We start from the raw sequence: 19,345 nt of genomic DNA, 5'->3' as shown, positions 1-19,345 counted from the left end.
CCCAGACAGCACCCGAGGTTAGTGCTCCTCACAGCACCAGGGACCCGGTTTCGACCCTAACCTCGGGGGCTGCCTGCGCCGCACTTCTTTGCTCTTACTTCAACAGATAGATCTGGCCATCACACCTTTTCCACACAGAGAGTTGTGAGTCTGTGAAATTCTCTGCCTCAGAGGGCGGTGGAGGCCGGTTCTCTGGATACTTTCAAGAGAGAGCTAGATAGGGCTCTTAAAGATAGCGGAGTCAGGGGATATGGGGAGAAGGCAGGAACGGGGTACTGATTGGGGATGATCAGCCATGATCACATTGAATGGTGGTGCTGGCTCGAAGGGCCGAATGGCCTACTCCTGCACCTATTGTCTATTGTCTATCACTAAAACCAAGTCCTTATGCTTCCTAATATCTCGTCAACTGATTTACCACATAATTATACCATTACATTGAAACTGTAGACTTTTCTTAAACTAACGTATTTCCCTGTTCTTGGCTTTTTGTTCCAAAGTACTCGAGAACCAGCGGACATAAGTTGAAGTGAGGGAGGAAAGATTTAATAGGAATCTGGGGCGCACCTTTTTACTGCAAAGAGTGGTGGGTGTACGGAGCGAGCTGCCAGGGGAAGTAGTTGAGGCAGGTACTATCGTAACATCTAAGAAACATTTAGACAGGTACATGGATAGGACAGGTTTGGAGGGATATGGGCCAAACACAGGCTGGTGGGACTGGTGTAGATGGGACATGTTGATCGGTGTGGGCAGGTTGGGTCGAAGAGTCATGCTGTATGACTAATTCACACATTTCTTACATCATTTACCATAATTGTAATGAAGGATCCAGAAAGCTGTACAGATATAATCATTTCTCAAATCATCTATTACATGTGGGTCCTGACATGCTTTCCAACCAAAGAAATGATTTTCACCAATGTTCAGGGAAATACATTTTCTTTCTTTATTCAGAAAGGTGACATACACCGGATATGCTTATTAAATATGTGCATAATAAGTACATAGGGTGTCATATTAGAACAAAATCAACCACTCTTCAATAATCAAGATTCAATCTATAAAAAATCTCTGAATACACGTACTTATAAAGTGGTTAAAGATATTCAGTTTAAAAGCTGAACTTCATTTTAAATGTATCTTCTCAAATGTTGAATGAGGTATTTCTTTAGCCCATTGTCAAGAAATATTGGAAAATACAACATTATTTCCTCATATTCTGACTGCCGTGTACAGAGTATATCTTATATTTAGTCTTCATGTAGTTTGAATAATCATAAGAAAAATAAATCGGGTAAATGCCCAGAGTTGGGGAATCAAGAACCAGGGGAAATAGGGTTATGGTGAGAGGGGAAAGATTTAATAGGAACCTGAAGGGAAACTTTTTCACACAAAGGGTGGCGGGTGTATGGAACAAGTTGCCTGAGGTGATAGTTGGGGCAGGTTTAAGAAACATTTAGATAGGTACATGGATAGGACAGGTTTAGAGGGATATGGGGCAAACAGTAGGCAGGTGGGACTAGTGTAGATGGGACATGTTGGCCGGTGTGGGCAAGTTGGGCCGAAGGGCCTGTTTCCACACTGAACTTCTCTATTCCAAACTTCTGATATTTGCAGAAGGGTTTAGCAGGAGTTAATCGGAAGAAGGTGATCATGGATACGACGGGTTATTTCAAATGAATAAGAAACTGTGGGCTAAATGACAAGAGCAGGATTCCAGCTGTCGAACCCACTTCCACGTGCCTCTGCAATGGGGGTTACCAACGGCATACCACTGTAGGATCTGATTCCTGTTGGAGATACAACACACACACACATTTAGCCATGATGACAAAACAAGGAACTGCAGATGCTGGTTTACAGGGGGAAAAAAGACACAGTGTGTTGGAGTAATCTTTCAACAACTAGAGAGTGGTCCTGAGCTACTATCTTCCTCATTAGAGACCATCGGACTATCTTTATCCTGCACTAAAAACTTTATTCCCATTCTCATGCAGGTCTACACTGTGGATGGCTCAAGTGTAGTCACGCATAGTCTTTCCGCTGACTGGATAGCACTCAGCAAACACCTACCACTGTACACATGACAATGAACTAAAACCAACCAACTCAGTGGCTCACAGGCAGCATCTCTGGAGAATGGGGATCGGCGATATTTCAGGTTCGGACCCTTCGTCCGGGTCAAAGAAATGTGACCTGAAACGTCACCTCTCCACGTTCTCCAGAGATGCTGCCTGACCCGCCGAGTTACTCCAGCACTTTGTGTGCATCTTACATTATAATGCCCACAGCCTGAACTTTGTACTCATCTGCCAGTGTGATATCTCCACACTTTCACACTTCCTTTCTTGATTAGTACGGTTGTCAGAGGTGATGGGGAGAAGGCAGGAGAATGGGGTTAGGAGGGGGAGATAGATCGATCACGATTGAGTAGCGGAGTAGACTCGATGAGCCGAATGGCCCAATTCTACTCCTATCACTGATAACCTTGTGACAGAAAATATATTTACAATGTATTCAGGGCAGCACAGTGGCACAGCGGTAGAATTGCTGCCTTACAGCGGCAGAGACCCACTTAGCCAGCTGCCAACCTATTTGATTCAACATTTCGAAGGACCAGTCCTGCTCGGATGCGGTCACTTATAGCCATAATATTGACATTGATGTCAGAGTGAGGCTACACGCAAATTGGAGGAACAGCACCTCATAATGCACTCGGGCAGCTCTCAGTCCAGCAGTATGAACATTGTGTAGGAAGGGACTGCAGATACAAGTTTACACTGAAGATGGGCACTTTATGTTGGAGCAACGCAGTCGGTCAGGCAGCATCTCTGGAGAACAGGAATAGGTGACGGTTTGGGTCAAGATCCTTGCATGCATATTGATTTCAAGTAGCCCTTGCATTCCCCTCTCTCCGTTCCTCCCCCACCCTAGTCATCCTGCTAGTTTCACTGTTTGTATCCCTTCATTATCACCTCTTCCACAGCCCACAATGGACCATTGTGGGCTCCACCTTTCTTGAGTCATCAGTGCTGGCTGTGATCTATTCTGTACCTTTTCACACCTCGAGTCCCCCTCTCCCCTGACTCTCAGTCCGAAGAAGGGTCTCAACCCGAAACGTCACATATTCCCTTTCTCCAGAGATCCTGCCTGACCTGCTGAGTTACTCCAGATGTTTGTGCCTATCTTTGGCATAATCCAGCATCTGCAGTTCCTTCACACAAATTATTTCTAATATTACAGATTACAGGCTTTTATTAAATGAAATATGCAGATATGAGAGCTTTACATCAAATTTTACTCTCAGATCTGAAAGATAAGCTAACATCTGTTCAGTGTGGATGTGGGAGAATCTTGGACCAGAGGCCCAAGCCAGCTCCAGTATGTTGTGTCTATATTCTATGTTGAAGGGGCACCATAGAGGACATGAGATCTGGGCAGTGCTAGCTGGTCCTGACTTATCCACCATCGGTGGGTTAATTGGAGAAGGAGGCACTCAATGTAGCAGTGGGCTCGACAGATAGGAGAGCCGAGAGATAGCCGTAGCTCCGAGAAATCCCGGCCTGTTAAAACTCCGTCATCTATCACGCAAAGATCAATGAATCAAGTGGCTTGCCTTTCCAATTCACCGCCATCACCGTAACATCGCTGAAAGCCTGAATTCAGGGCAGGTGGCTGACACTCCACGCACACGGTGAAACCTTCTCGAAGGTACTGCATCCATCTGGCGTGGGGACGGTTTTCAATCAGGCAATTCTGAGTCAACGACTTCACCTGGAATTCGACGCAATATCTGCGGCAAAAGGAAAAACAATCATTTGGCGAAGAAAAACAAATAAATGTATTGCAAAATCCAAACTCAGGTAAATGTAGTTTTAAGGATGTGCATAGATATTAGTTCATGATGTTTTACCATCCAGCCACTGTTGAGTCAAGTCAAGTCAATTTTATTTCTATAGGTCATTTAAAATTTTGTTCAAACCTAGGTTTGAATGACAATAAATAGCATTCCATTCTAAAAACAACTCTCGTTGATCAAAGTGCAGGTTTACATCAGTCCAGGTACTAACATGCAACATACAGTGGTACACAGATCTAACAATACATACATAAATACATACATAGCGCTCCCATACAGAGGACCTCAAGAAACACTTGTGAGTAGAAATAAGTTTTAAGTCTAGACTTAAAAGAGTCGACGGAGGGGGTAGTTCTGATGAGAAGAGGGATGCTGTTCCACAGTCTAGGTGCTGCTAATTAGTAATTGGTAGAACTTGCTGTACCAGCTACTTACTGTGGAACGCACTGTAATAATTAAAATAGAATTAGTTAAGTGGCCAGTCTGTCTCCAGGTGTGTCACCTGTCTTCAGGTGAGACAGAGGTTCAGGTGCACCTCATCCACCTGTCACTACACCTCCTCCCTCGCCTTCATGGAGGGACCCCGACAATCCCTCCAGGTGAGACAGAGGTTCAGCTATACTTTTAGTTTAGTTTAGTTTAGAGATACAGCGTAGAACAGGCCTTTCAGCGCAATGGGTCCACGCTGACCAACAATCGCTGGTTAAGAAAGAACTGCAGATGCTGGAAAAATCGGAGGTAGACAAAAATGCTGCAGAAACTCAGCGGGTGAGGCAGTATCTATGGAGCGAAGGAATAGGTGACGTTTCGGGTCAAGACACTTCTTCAGACTGATGTGGGGATGGTGTGTGGGGGGGGGGCTTTCTGTCAGAGAGACACGCTCCCCTCCGTAAACTCCCTGGTCAATTCGATCCCTGGAAGCGACCCCCGACCCCTGACACTTTCCCTTGCAACTGCAGGAAATGCTACACTTGTCCGACAGCGACTACCCCCCCCCCTGACGACTCCATCGAATGGACGAGTTGCATCTAAAGGGCTCGCAGACCTTCTCCGCAAACTTCCTCCCCCTCAACATTATCGACATCCGCTGTTCTAGGTATCGCAACTGCTTCTACATCGGTGAGACCCAGCGCAGGCTTGGCGATCGCTTCGCCCAACACCTCCGCTCGGTTCGCATTAACCAACCTGATCTCCCGGTGGCTCAGCACTTCAACTCCCCCTCCCATTCCAAATCCGACCTTTCTGCCTAGTTGCCTATTTCCTTCGCTCCATAGATGCTGCTGCACCCGCTGAGTTTCTCCAGCATTTTTGTCTACCTAAGGTTTCGTGGGGTATGGACCAAATGTGGGCAGCTGGGAGTCGTGAAGATGGGGCACATTTGTCTGCACACAGTCGCCTCCTGGTGGCGATCCCTGGAAGCGACGACACGATGAACTCTGTGGCGAGTCGGGGGACAACAGAAGCCGACAGCGAGCTACACGTCGCCTGACGCACGAGCGAATGGACGAGTTGGTTTAAAGGGCTCACCTTCTCCCCCAACTTGATCCCTTTAGCATTATGACACAAAATGGGCGGATATCGCAGGTAGTGAAGATGCTTGTCAAAAAATGTAGCAGGATGTTGATCGGTTGGGCGGGTGGGCTGAGGGACGGGTGATGGAATTTAATACAGAGCAATGTAAGGTGTTGCACTACTTTGGCACCACTTACATGGGCCAGACCTACACAGTGAATGGTAGGGCTAAGAGGAGTGTTGCAGAGCAGAGGGATCTAGGAGTACAGGTAGTTAGTTTGTTGAAAGATTGTCAAGGGCTTGAACACGCCAGAGGCAGGAAACATGTTCCCGATGTTGGGAGAGACCAGAACCAGGGGCCACACAGTTTAAGAATAAGGAGCAAGCCATTTAGAATGGAGACGAGGAAACACTTTTTCTCACAGAGAGTGGTGAGTCTGTGGAATTCTCTGCCTCAGAGGGCGGTGGAGGCAGGTTTTCTGGATGCTTTCAAGAGCTAGATAGGGCTCTTAAAGGGGGATATGGGGAGAAGGCAGGAACGGGGTACTGATTGGGGATGGTCAGCCATGGCGGTGCTGGCTCGAGGGGCCAAATGGCCTACTCCTGCACCTATTGTCTATGGTCTATTGTCTATCACCGGTAGGTCAGGTGGTCAAGAAGTCTTTTGGCACATTGGCCTTCATCAGTCAGAGCATTGAGTATAGAGTTTGGGGGGTCATGTTGCAGCATTGAGTATAGAGTTGGCGAGGCCACATTTAGAGTATTGAGTTCAGTTTTGAGCACCGTGTTAGAGGAGAGATGATATCAGGCTGGTAAGGGTGCAGAGAAGATTTACAAGGATGCTGCCAGGACTCAAGGGCCTGAGCTGTAGGGAGAGGTTAAGCAGGCCAGGACTATTTTCCATGGAGCGCAGGAGGATGACAGATGATCTTATAGAAATGTCCAGGCCACAGTTGTTGCCGCCAACCTTTAGCTGCACCCGGCATAGCCAAAGGCTCCGCCGACCCTCACCTCCTCTACCCCGCCCCCAGCACGACAGGGCCATCATCTCATCTCCAGGCCCAGCTCCAAGCATGGCCAAGTTTGTTTTCCATTTTTGCTCCAAACATCCAACTCCTCCTATAGGAATAGATCGGGTAGATGCCCAGAATCTCTTGCCCAGAGTAGGGAAATCGAGGACCAGAGGACATCGGTTCAAAGTTGAAGGGGAAAAGATTTAATGGGAATCTGAGGGGTAACTTTTTGGCACAAAGGGTGATGTGTGTACGGAACAAGCTGCCAGAGGAGGTAGTTGAGGCTGGGACTATCCCAACATTTAAGAGACAGTACATGGATATGGCAGGTTTGGAGGGATATGGACCAAGCGCAGGCAGATGTGACTAGTGTAGCTGGGACATGTTGGCCGGTGTGGGCAGGTTGGGCCGAAGGGCCTGTTTAATCACAGTTTCACTCTACGACTGTGACTCCTCCTGACTTCTGCTTTGAATGTAATTGAGTGAACTTTCCTCAGAGCATTCCACAGTTGCAGCACTCTCTGAGCAAACTTTCTTTTCCCTCAACATTTCAGCCCCAAACAGCCCATCCCATTTTTTCTCCTTCCTTTCAAACCATTAATTAGTCATTCATTTCTATTTGAAGTGATGCGTCATCCCCATTAGAGTCATTGCAAGAAACTAAAAGGCTGTAAAAGGATAATCCAGCCCATGTTGCTCTTTAAACACAAGTCAGGGCCCAGTCATTGAATTTACCTCCTCATTTAAGTCATAAACTTTGATAAATTGATTTTGCTATATTCACAAGTTTTATTTAAAAGCCCTCCGTTCAAAATTAATTACTGCTTGCTGCAATATTATACGACAGAACTGTCACATTTAAATGTAAAAACTCTGCAACAAAGATCATTTTATTTAGTTATACAAGTTTTGGATGAATTATTTGTAGTTTAGTTTAATTTAGTTGAGTTTAGTTTAGAGATACAATGCGGAAACAAGCCCTTCGGCCCACCGTGTCTGCATCGACCAGCGATCCCCGCACACTAACACTATCTGACACCCACTAGGGACAATTTACATTTTAGATCAGGCCAATTAACCTGTAAACCTAGTGTTTAAGAAGGAACTGCAGATGCTGGAGAATCGAAGGTTAGAAAATTCTCCAAGATCTTCGGTTTTGTCCCACATTGCAAAGAGGTATCGGTTTACAGGTTACACAAAAAAGCTGGAGAAACTCAGCGGGTGCAGCAGCATAGGGTTTCGCCCGAAACGTTGCCTATTTCCTTCGCTCCATAGATGCTGCTGCACCCGCTGAGTTTCTCCAGCTTTTTTGTGTAACCTGTAAACCGATACCTCTTTGCAGTGTGGGACAAAACCGAAGATCTCGGAGAAATCTTGGAGAATCTCGGATAATGAGGGCAGTGGAGGCCAAGTCAGTGGATAAGGCGCAGATTAGACAAATTCTTGATTAGAACGGATGTAAAAGGTTACGAGGGGAAAGCAGGAAAATGGCATTAGGAGGCAGAGATCAGCCATGGTTGAACGGCGGAGTAGACTCGATGGGCCGAATGGCCTAATTCTACTCCTATAACCTGTGAACTACCCACCCAGGTCACAGGGAGAAGGTACAAACTCAGCACGGACAAGCACCCATAGTCAGGATCGAACCTGGGTCCGTGGCGCCGTAAAGCAGCAACTCTACCTCTGCGCCACCGTGCCACTCGCTGGTTGCCGTGGATAATGCAGCATTCAACCATTTTGTTTTCCATCCAGTGACAACGTTAGCCATCCTCCACTGGCCCCAGACACAGAGTGTAGACATAGGACGCTACTCCTTTTGGCCTTGAAACAGACACTTTCAAAATCTTTTCACGTGGGGCTCTTTAGCAAACAAGGCCACGCTCAACCTGAGGCAGGATTTTAAATCAAACCAGAACATTTCTCAAGTTGGGGATTCACATGTTAATCAATGGCAGTACACAGTGGATGACATGTTTACAAGCTTCAGCTTACCCTGGCTCCTGGACACCAAAGGACGCATCCCTCTTTCTCCGTGCTTTTCCATATCCCCCCGTAGTAATTAAGGCAGGCACTGTGCACATTAAAAACCACAGCGATGTAAATCACCAGCGACAACTCTAGGCAAGAGTCCAAACTTGTGAACGCAAACAATAAGAGATTTGTACTTCTTCGCCACGCACAGACTTTCCACTAGTGGAAAAGGAAATGTACTTCCATGAATGTGATCAAACGATGTTGTACGCAAAAAGGGGGAGAAAAAAAAAGAGATCAAAGCAATGAAGCTGATCTTCAGGAAAAGGATGCAACGCTGTCCGATGCAGCTGTTTGAAGCATGCGGAGAGGATGGGTAGATTGGATGTGGAGAGGATGTTTCCACTAGTGGGAGAGTCTAGGACCAGAGGTCACAGCCTCAGAATTAAAGGACGTTCCTTAAGGAAGGAGATGAAAAGGAATTTCTTTGGTCAGAAGGTGGTGAATCTGTGGAATTCATTGCCACAGACGCCTATGGAGGCCAAGTCAATTGATATTTTTTAATGCAGAGATAGCCATCTGTGGCAATGAATTCCACAGATTCACCACCCTCTGACTAAAGAAATTCCTCCTCATCTCCTTTCTACAGGAACTCTTCATAATCTGAGGCTATGGTCTCTGGCCGTAGACTCTCCCACTAGTGGAAACATCTTCTCCACATCCAATCTATCCACGACTTTCATTAGTCAGTATGTATCAATGAGTCCCCCACCGCCTGCCCACCCATCTAAGCTCCAGCGAGTACAGGCCCAGTGCTGACAAACGCTCATTATACATTTAAAATATTACTGCAACATAGGGGCACAGCGGTAGAGTTACTGCCTCACAGCGCCAGAGACCCAGGTTCGATCCTGACCACGGGTTCTGTCTGTAATGAGTTTGTACTTTCTCCCCGTGATCTGCGTGGGTTTGTAAGATAAGTAGCTTGGTACAAATGTAAAATGTCCCTTAGTGTGTGTAGGATAGTGTTAATGCGCGGGGATCGCCGGTCGGTGTGGACTTAATAGACAATAGGTGCAGGAATAGAACATTAGGCCCTTCGAGCCAGCACCGCCATTCACTGTGATCGTGGCTGATCATCCACAATCAGTACCCCGTTCCTGCCTCCTCCCCATATCCATTGACTCCGCTACCTTTAAGAGCTCTATCCAGCCCCCTCTTGAAAGCATCCAGTGAATTAGCCTCCACAGCCTTCTGAGGTAGAGAATTCCACAGATTCACAATTCTCTGTGTGAAAAAGTTTTTCCTCATCTCTGTTCTAAATGGCCTACCCCTTATTCTTAAACTGTGGCCCCTTGTTCTGACTCCCCCAACATCGGGAACATGGTTCCTGCCTCTAGTGTGTCCAATCCCTTAATAATCTTAAATGTTTCAATAAGATTCCCTCTCATCCTTCTAAACTCCAGTGTATACAAGCCCAGCCGCTCCATTCTTTCAACATATGACAGTCCAGCCATCCCAGGAATTAACCTCATGAACCTACGCTGCACTCCCTCAATAGCAAGAATGTCCTCCCTCAAATTTGGAGTCCAAAACTGCACACAATTCTCCAGGTGTGGTCTCACTAGGGCCCTGTACAACTGCAGAAAGACATCTTTGCTCCTATACTCAACTCCTCTTGTTATGAAGGCCAACATGCTATTAGCTATCTTCACTACCTGCTGTACCTACATGCTTACTTTCATTGACTGATGAACAAGGACCCCCAGATCTCGTTGTACTTCCCCCTTTCCTAACTTGACACCATTCAGATACCAATCTGCCTTCCTGTTCTTGCCACCAAAGTGGATAACCTCCCATTTATCCACATTAAACTGCATCTGCCCACTCACCCAACTATTCTAAGTCACCCTGCATCCTCATAGCATCCTCCTCACAGTTCACACTGCCACCCAGCTTTGTGTCATCTGCAAATTTGTTTATGTTACTTTTAAACCCTTCATCTAAATCATGAATTTATAGCTGTGGTCCCAGCACTTAGCCTTGCGGTACGCCACTAGTCACTGCTGGTCCCAGCACAGAGCCTTGCGGTACCCCACTAGTCACTGCCTGCCATTCTGAAAGGGACCCGTTGATCCCTACTCTTTGTTTCCTGTCTGCCAACCAATTTTCTATCCATGTCAGCACTCTACCCCCAATACCATGTGCTCTAATTTTGCCCACTAATCTCCTATGTGGGACATTATCAAAAGCTTTCTGAAAGTCCAGGTACACTACATCCACTGGCTCTCCCTTGTCCATTTCCATAGTTACATCCTCAAAAAATTCCAGAAGTCAAGCATGATTTCCCCTTCGTAAATCCATGCTGACTTGGACCGATCCTGTGTCGGCAAATGTGCCGCTATTTCATCTTTCATAATTGACTCCAGCATCTTTCCCACCACCGATGTCAGGCTAACTGGTCTATAATTCCCAGTTTTTTCTCTCCCTCCTTTCTTAAAATGTGGGATATACACTAGCTACCCTCCAATCCACAGGAACTGATCCTGAATCTATATAACATTGGAAAATGATCACTAATGCGTCCACGATTTCCAAAGCCACTTCCTTAAGTACCCTGGGATGCAGACCATCAGGGCCTGGGGGTTTATCAGCCTTCAGTCCCATCAGTCTACCCAACACCATTTCCTGCCTAACATGGATTTCCTTCAGCTCCTCTGTCTCCCCAGATCCTCTGGCCACTACTATATCAGGAAGATTGTTTGTGTCCTCCTTAGTGAAGACGGATCCAAGGTACCTGTTCAACTCATCTGCCATTTCCTTGTTCCCCATAAGAAATTCACCTTTTTCGGTCTTCAAGGGTCCAACATTGCTCTGAACTAATTTTTTCCTCTTCATATAGGGGCATGTTTCCGCGCTGTATCTCTAAACTCAAAACAAAGCTAAACTAACATTTGGTGAGATGGTAAAACAATTCTTATACAGCAATAAAAGTGACTTACAACCTACCAAGGGACTGCCTGCACATTTTGTCCTTGCCGTTGCGATATTCCACACAGCCCGCTCTCTCCTCTAAGGGAGGGCAAGGCTCACCCCCATTCTTTGGCTCTTGGACAGTGTACCGTCGGCGAACACGATACGTGTTTTTGCACGGCTCCGCACAGCCGCTCCAGTAACTCCACTCCGCCACTTTGCAAGACTGAGCTAATAAATGAAAGGAAAGACTTGATTTGATTAGGTTGATTTAGCATAGTTGTCAGGGGTTTTGGGGAGAAGGCAGGAGGATGGGGTCGGATCAGCCAAGATTGAATGGCAAGGGTACGCTTGATGGGCCGAATGGCCTAATTCGCAGAATTAGGCCATTCGGCCCTTCAAGTGTACCCTGCCATTCAATGATGGCTGATCCTATGTACTTATCAACATATGAAAGACAAATGCTGTATTGGTTACACAAGGAAATGCAGGAGCTGGAAACATGGGGAAAAAAACCCAAACTGCTGGAGGTTCAGTTTTGGGCACCGTGTTACAGGAGAGGTGTTGTCAAGCTGGAAAGGGTGCAGAGAAGATTTACGAGGATGCTGCCAGTACTCGAGGGCCTGAGCTATTGGGAGAAGTTGAGCAGGCTGGTACTCCATTTCTTAGAGCGCAGGAGGATGAGGGGGTGATACCTGTATTATAGAGGTGTACAAGAGCATGCGAGAAATAGATCAAGTGGATGCACAGAGTCCCTTAGCAGACGGGGTGGAGTAATAGACAACAAACTGGTGGTGCAAATGCTACTAAAGGGTGCAAGGTTAAAAGAGAAGAGGAGGAGTAACATTAAAAGCCAGGATGAGGGTTATGGGTGGAACAGGTGAAAAACCTGGTGTTTTTATTTTACACAGAGGGTGGTGCGAGACTGGAACGCATTGCCAGAGGTGGTGGGGGAGGCAGATTGGTCAGTGGCATTTAAGAGGGTTTTAGACAGGCACATGGAAGTGCAGGGAATAGAGGGATATGGGCCATATGCAGACAGATGAGATGAGTTTAACTTGGCATCATGCTTGGCACAAACATTGTGGGCCGAAGGGCCTGTTTCTGTGCTGCGCTGTTCTATGTTGTTCTAATCGGCATGAACAAGTTGGGCCGAACGGCCTGTTGCCTTGCTCCGCAACTCAATCAACCTCCTCTGGGTGGTGGAAAGGAAGCATCACCACCACAATAATGCAGCACCAACTTCGATGGACTGGCCATGTCATCCGCATGTCCAACACACGTCTCCCTCAACATATCCTGTACTCTCAACTGAAGGAAGGTCGGCGAGCCCCCCGGCGGGCCAAAGAAACGCTTCAAGGACAACATCAAGAACAGTCTGAAGAAATTCCACGTCACATCGAGCAACTGGGAGCACATTGCACTGGACGGGCGCTCCTGGAGGAAATCCGTGCAGGAAGGAGCTGCACGTCACGATATGGAACTACGCCGTGTCGCAGAGACAAAACGACAGCACCGTAAATAGAGAGCGAAGGGGGCTCGACAACTAACGACCACCACCAGTCTCCACTGCCCACGTTGCACCAAGGTGCGTGGATCGCGGATCGGCCTCTACAGACATCTGCAGACCCACAGGTAGACGACCGTATGGAGAGGAGAGGACAGTCATTCTCATTTTGAGTGATCGCTGCTGATGATGATGACCTCCTCCAACCTCATCTACTGTATCCACTGGACCAGGTGTGGACTCCTGTGTATAGACGAGACCAGGCACAGGCTGGGCGATCGTTTCGCTGAACACCTCCGCTCAGACCGCCTTGGCTTACACGATCTCCCGGTTGCCAAAGGCTTTAACCCCCCTCCCATTCCCACGCAGAAGAAGGGTCTCGACCCGAGACATCGCCCATTCCTTCTCTCCAGAGATGCTGCCTGTCCCGCTGAGTTACTCCAGCATTTTTGTGTCTATCCACACTGATCTTTCTGACCTGGGCCTCCTCCATTGTCAGAGTGAGGCCACGTGCAAATTGGAGGAACAGCACCTCATATTTTGTTGGGCACCTTACACCCCAGCGGTATGAATATTGATTTCTCTCATTTCAAGTTATCCTTGCGCCCCCTCTCTCTCCATCCCTCCCTCACCCCAGACATCCTGCCAGTTCCATTCTTCACATCCCTCTGTCACCACCTCTTCCACAGCCAACAATAGACCATTGTGGGCTCGTTGGCCATTCGTGCATGCTCTGATTTGTTCTGATTCTTTTCTCACCCCCCCACTCTCAGTCTGAAGAAGGCTCTCGACCCGAAACGTCACCTATTCCTTCTCTCCAGAGATGCTGCCTGTCCCGCTGAGTTACTCCAGCGTTGCATTCCTATCCCCTGATGAATTGTACATTTCCAAGGTCTACCCCTCTCGATCTCGGCTCTCAAACAACTAACATCAATTGGTCCAGAGTTTGACAGGTGGTTTCCAGACGACTTTTTTCTTCCAGGGGTGAAACACGTTTGGGATTTCTTCACCATGCTGCGCTCTGGGTCTTGGGAACATGTAACCCACATATAATCCAATATCCTCTCCAACAGCCAGCAACGCTGGAGGTATAAAACTCGATGTATATTTCAAAGTCCAGTCTAAACTCCGCGATATATTCGTCCCACCGCCAAGATTAAAGGAAATCTCTCTCCACCATCGCTTTATAGACTTTCCGCTGACTGGATTATAGCAAGCAACAGAAACAGTTTTGAACTCTACCTCGATGTACAATTTTGTGAGTGACAAACTAAATGAAACTTATCAGCAAAGTTAACTTCCCCCCAAAAAAAGTTTGTCAACATTTGGGATTTGTGGCTAGATTGGTCTGGAGGAGACTTCAACGCAAAATTACTATTTTTTTAATCCATACGGATGAACAAATCTGAAGAAAGGTCGAGACCCGAAACGTCGCCTATTTCCTTCGCTCCACATCGATGCTGCCTCTTGGTTTAGTTTCTTGTCCTCCAAAATATTCCAAACAGAATTCAAACTGGAACCTTACCCGCTGAGATTCTCCAGCATTTTTGTCCACTTTAAACATCGGATTAACAATCCGGGGTAAGGTTTTAAAGGATTATTTACAAAGGAGGGGAGTAGAGCGTGTATTACCTGGGCAGGCGAGCGGATAGTCGTGGCAGCAGTCCAGGGTATGTCGACAAGCCTGGTCACAGTAGCAGGTACCGTAGGAGCGGTCGGGCCGCCAGCCAGTGGTGTGACATCGTGATTCTCTTCCCTTGCAACAGTTTCCCAAATCCACACAACCCCCTTCAACCCCGACCCCCAACAACACCAGCCCCAACCCCAGCACCGAGAGTGCGGCTCTCAGCCCCATCCCCAGGCGCCGGTGCCTCTTCCAAAGCACCCCCCTCCCCTCCCCTCCACTCCTCTCCTCCCCTCTCCTCCCCTTCTGTGATGAAACACGAGAGAAACCGGGCTCGTCTCTCGCCAGCAGCCGCCCACAGCTCCGTCTGCATCAAATACATTCAGTAGCAGCAGCAGCGCCGCGGCCAACACACACACACACACATACACACACCGCCTCTTCCACCCAGACAGCGCCAGGCTCGTCACATTCAGTCTCAACCACCCTTCACCCCCCAACACTCAGACTGAAACCGACACAGCAAGGAGATGTGGAGGGATTTCTTTAGTCAGAGGGTGGTGAATCTGTGGAATTATTTGCCACAGAAGGCTGTGGAGGCCAAGTCAATGGATAGACAGACACAAGAAGCTGGAGTAACTCAGCGGGACAGGGCAGCATCCGAGTTACTCCAGCTTTTTGTGTGTGTGGCTGTCTTCGGTTTAAACCTGCATCTGCAGTTCCTTCCTCCCTCCACACAGTCTGGACCATGGGCTTGGGTTTGGGATGAACAAGTCAAGTCAAGTCAAGTTTATTCGTCACATCCACATACGAGAAGTGCAGTGAAATGAAAAGTGGCAATGCTCGCGGACTTTGTGCAAAAAGACAAACAAACAAACAAACAACCGGTGTGGATGGGGGCAAGGCTTCACGTTTTAACCGAAGATAGACACAAGAAGCTGGAGTAACTCAGTGGGACAGGCAGCATCTCTGGAGAGAATGGAATGGGTGACGTTTCGGGTCGAGACCCTTCTTCAGACACTATCTCGACCCGAAACGTCACCCATTCCATTCTCTCCAGAGATGCTGCCTGTCCCGCTGAGTTACTCCAGCTTTTTGTGTCTATTTTCGATTTAAACCAGCATCTGCAGTTCCTTCCTACACATTTCCCGTTTTAATCCGGGCTAGATGCACGGATCAATTTTGCATCATGGTTTGTTTCTGTTTGTGGGTACACTAAGACTCCCACACTCAGTCTTGCCCAGAGTAGGGGAACCGAGGACCAGAGGACATAGGTTTAAGATGAGGAGGGAAGATTTAATAGGAACCTGAGGGATAACTTTTTTGGTGGGAGTATGGAATGAGCTGCCGGAGGAGATGGTTGAGGCAGGTACCACAAGTTTGATATTTTTTTTAAACTAGGGAGAGCTCTTGGAATGAACTCGTACCGTGGGACAGGGCTATAACCAGGAGATGCTGGTACTGACACCAGCAGGTCCCTGTTACAGAAGTGCCTAGTTGTCGTGTCCAAGAGTGGACGTGAAATTTGTATGTGGCCACTTTACATGTGGTGGGGGGGGGGCTTCATAAAGTCGTTCTTAGAGAAATGTGTGTATCCTTCATGTCCTTGATATTTACTCTGCAGAGAGAGGGGGTGGAGAATTCCTGTCATCTGCCACCCCTCCTCTCTGCCCCCCCCCCCCCAAACCATTGATTGCAACTAAAGGAGTCGTCTACCAGCCCACCAAACCCTGTTTGCTCAGAACACTCTGTCAACAGTTATATGAAGGGCAAGTGTTCCAACAGCCACTGAGCCCAACACTGTGAAGTGCTGAGGAATTATTGTATGGTGTAGGAGAGGATAAAGAACTCGACGAACGCAAACATCTTTGTACGGAATCCTGACAGCACGTACATAGAGACATACCTCATTAAAGAAACCACGTTGGTCGTTTACCGAGTGTTAACTAACTTGGAAAGATATTTCCATGCGAGACAATTCTTTACCCTCTCCCACACGGTCCAGTGATAGGTGGTGTTCGATTTTGCCAGTTCTCACAAACCGCTTTTTGAACAAGTGTAACATAAAGCTAACTTGGAAATCGATCACAAACTAAAATGGGGAGGAAGAAGATAAATTGGGCTGCTTACAACCCAGTGGTATGAATGTTGATTTAACAGACAATAGACAAAAGACAATAGATGCAGAAGTAGGCCATTCGGCCCTTCGAGCCAGCTCCGCCATTCAATGTGATCATGTGATCGATGAGATGGGACATGTTGGTCGGTATGGGCAAGTTGGGCCGAAGGGCCTGTTTCCCCGCTGTATGACTCTATGACTCTATATTTACGACCTTCGTGTCAAATATTGCTTCATCGTCTGTCCAATCTAATCTTGAACGTTATATAATTTCTGCCTTTGGCCGAGTGGCCGTCTTTACATAACAATATTGACATTATTGCTGCTGCTCTCTGTTCTAATTTTAGTATATTCATGCTTATATTTATGCTGCCTTGTCATTGCCTGCTTAATATCTGGAAATAAACATCCTTGTGTCAACAAAGGCTCATATTTTTCATAAACCTGAATATTAAGAACATAGAACAATCCAGCACTCGATGCCAAGTTTAACTGATATTTCCTACATCCAGCTTGTCCAGTCCTTTTCTCATTGTATATGGTTCTATAAGATACCCCCTCATCCTTCTAAATTCCAGTGAATACAAGCCTAGTCTTTTCAATCTTTCCTCATATGACAGTCCCTCTCATTCTCCTTAGATCACCTAAAGGATGGTTTTTGATAGCAACTGTTAATTTCTAGGTATTGATCCAAGACCATGAATGAAAATAGCTCGAGAACTGAACCTTTACTTCCAACTATCCCGAAAACCACCCAGCCCTACTCAATATAATTCTATTTCTACTTGTGGGAGGGAACTGCAGATGCTGGTTTACACTGAAGATAGACACAAAATGCTGGAGTAACTCAGCGGGACAGGCTGCATCTGTGGTGAAATTTTTTTTTTAACGAAACATATAGACACGTGTATGGGTCGGGCAGGTTTAGAGAGATATGTGGCAAATACAGGCAGGTGGGATTAGTATAGGTGGGACATGTGGGCAAGTTGGGCCGAAGGGCCTGTTTCCATGCTGTAAGACTCTATGACAGATTCATCAGTCTGATGAAGGGTTTCGGCCCGAAACGCCACCTATTCCTTCGCTCCATAGATGCTGCCTCACCTGCTGAGTTTCTCCAGCATTTTTGTCTACCTAAAATTATGTTGGCTGCTTTTCCAAGGCATGGAGAGGTGTAGATGGAGTGAATGGTGGGGAGTCTGCTCTGCAGAACACACAGGTAATTCGATGAGTAATTCATCATTGGTTTTTCTCACACAAAACCCAGAATCTAATGGCAATTACTTACGCAAAATAGATTACAAACCTGAAACATATTTGAAATGTATCAACGCTAGCTCAAGCCCCCAGGAGATTGGCACGATGGCTGAAACTCCAACTTCCAGTCGGACATGTTCAAACTAAATTAACTTGCAGGAAATCACAAAGTACACAAATAAAATGTCACGCCAAAAATCCATTCAATTAACGCTTGCGTTCTGTTCAGCCTTTCCTGTGTATTAAATGTGATTGTTTCATAAAGTCAGAAGCTTCCAAGAAATTTACTAGCCATCAACATTTCCTCATTAGTTGTTACCACATTTAAAACTTGGAAATTCCCCCCCAACTCACGTCCTGGAATGAACATGAAGTCAGTGAATCAGTTGAAAGTCGAGAAATATTGTTACTGTTTTTGAATGTTTTTTTTATTTGCAACTGGTCTGGGCTTTCGTTAATCTGTGTAGAAAGGAACTGCAGATGCTGGTCTATACCGAAGAGAGACACAACATGCTTGAGGTACTCAGCGGGCCAGGCAGCATCTCTGGAGTTAGAAATGGAAAGATCTAAAGCGTGTAGAAGTTAGAAATGAACTGCCCGTAGGAGGGTCTCGACCCGAAACGTCTCCACAGATGCTGCCTGCCCGCTGAGTTACTCCAGCACTCTGTGAAACGTCATCTATCCATGTTCTCCAGAGGTGCTGCCTGACCCGCTGAGTTACTCCAGCACTCTGTGAAACGCCACCTATCCATGTTCTCCACAGATGCTGCCTGACCCGCTGAGTTACTCCAGTGTCTACATTTTGTTAATTTGTTCTTTTCATAAATCTTCCGTGACCTGTATCCATGTGATAAGGTGATGCAAAGAACTGCAGATGCTGGAATCTGGAGTAAAACACAAAGTGCTGAAGTTACTCAGCAAGTCATGCAGCATCTGTGGAGAGAATGGACTGGCGATGTTTCGGGTCAGGGCCCTTCTTGTAGCAGAGTGGGGAGAAAGCTGGAAAAGAGAGTTGGAGGGGGGACAAAGTTTGACTAATAATCTGAATGGGAAACACACGCTGGAAATTCATACAAATTCAACTAACTGTGTGAAAGAGGGGCAGAGTTGACAGATACTTTAATGATTGATTGATTGATGTGGGGGGTGGGCGAGGTCGGGTGTATCTCTTACCTTGCTGGAGATGCGATTGTTTTCCAGATCGTATATCCGGTTGCTCTGCGGCCTAACATCATGGAGCTGGCGGCCTTGCTCGGGACTGACTATGAGCCCCACCGCGGGGACGTGGACTTACAATTGGAGCCTGGGATCGATGCTCCAACCTCAGCCTGCAGACTTCACTATCAAGGAGCTCCCAATCTCGGGTAGAGACCGATGTAGGGAAGGTCGAATCGACGCAGAAGGTTTCGACCAGCCCCGACCCAGGGTAAATCGCCCGGCGCAGGGGAGCTGAGAATCCCCCCCCCGATGCAGGAGCTTGATCGCCCCGACGCTGAGGGCCCAACCGCCGGCT

General features: G+C 47.1%; 1 protein-coding gene across 1 annotated transcript; it reads right to left on the bottom strand.

Annotated features, from left to right (window-relative positions):
* Positions 1-922: 922 nt before the first annotated feature.
* On the bottom strand, positions 923-14,705 carry si:dkey-7k24.5 (somatomedin-B and thrombospondin type-1 domain-containing protein). The gene is made up of 5 exons (XM_055652587.1): positions 14,468-14,705; positions 11,365-11,559; positions 8,377-8,455; positions 3,617-3,793; positions 923-1,790 (listed from the first exon to the last, which is right to left on the bottom strand). The coding sequence occupies exons 1-5, from the start codon at positions 14,688-14,690 to the stop codon at positions 1,673-1,675; spliced, it is 792 nt and encodes a 263-aa protein (XP_055508562.1). The 5' UTR covers positions 14,691-14,705; the 3' UTR covers positions 923-1,672.
* Positions 14,706-19,345: the final 4,640 nt, after the last annotated feature.

This window comes from Leucoraja erinacea, chromosome 21, assembly GCF_028641065.1.
Source record: "Leucoraja erinacea ecotype New England chromosome 21, Leri_hhj_1, whole genome shotgun sequence".
Taxonomy (NCBI): domain Eukaryota; kingdom Metazoa; phylum Chordata; class Chondrichthyes; order Rajiformes; family Rajidae; genus Leucoraja; species Leucoraja erinaceus.
Note: the sequence above shows the minus strand (reverse complement) of the source record. Positions and strands in the feature narration are given on the sequence as shown.

Bases quoted from the DNA above. Each gene is read 5' to 3' on its own strand.
- si:dkey-7k24.5 (XM_055652587.1), bottom strand. From the start codon at position 14,690: ATGGGGCTGAGAGCCGCACTCTCGGTGCTGGGGTTGGGGCTGGTGTTG. The intron at 8,456-11,364 runs GTAGGTTGTAAG...TAATGTGCACAG, and splicing joins AATGTGCAGGCAGTCCCTTG to TGCCTGCCTTAATTACTACG. The intron at 1,791-3,616 runs GCAAGCCACTTG...TATCTCCAACAG, and splicing joins GATGGCGGTGAATTGGAAAG to GAATCAGATCCTACAGTGGT.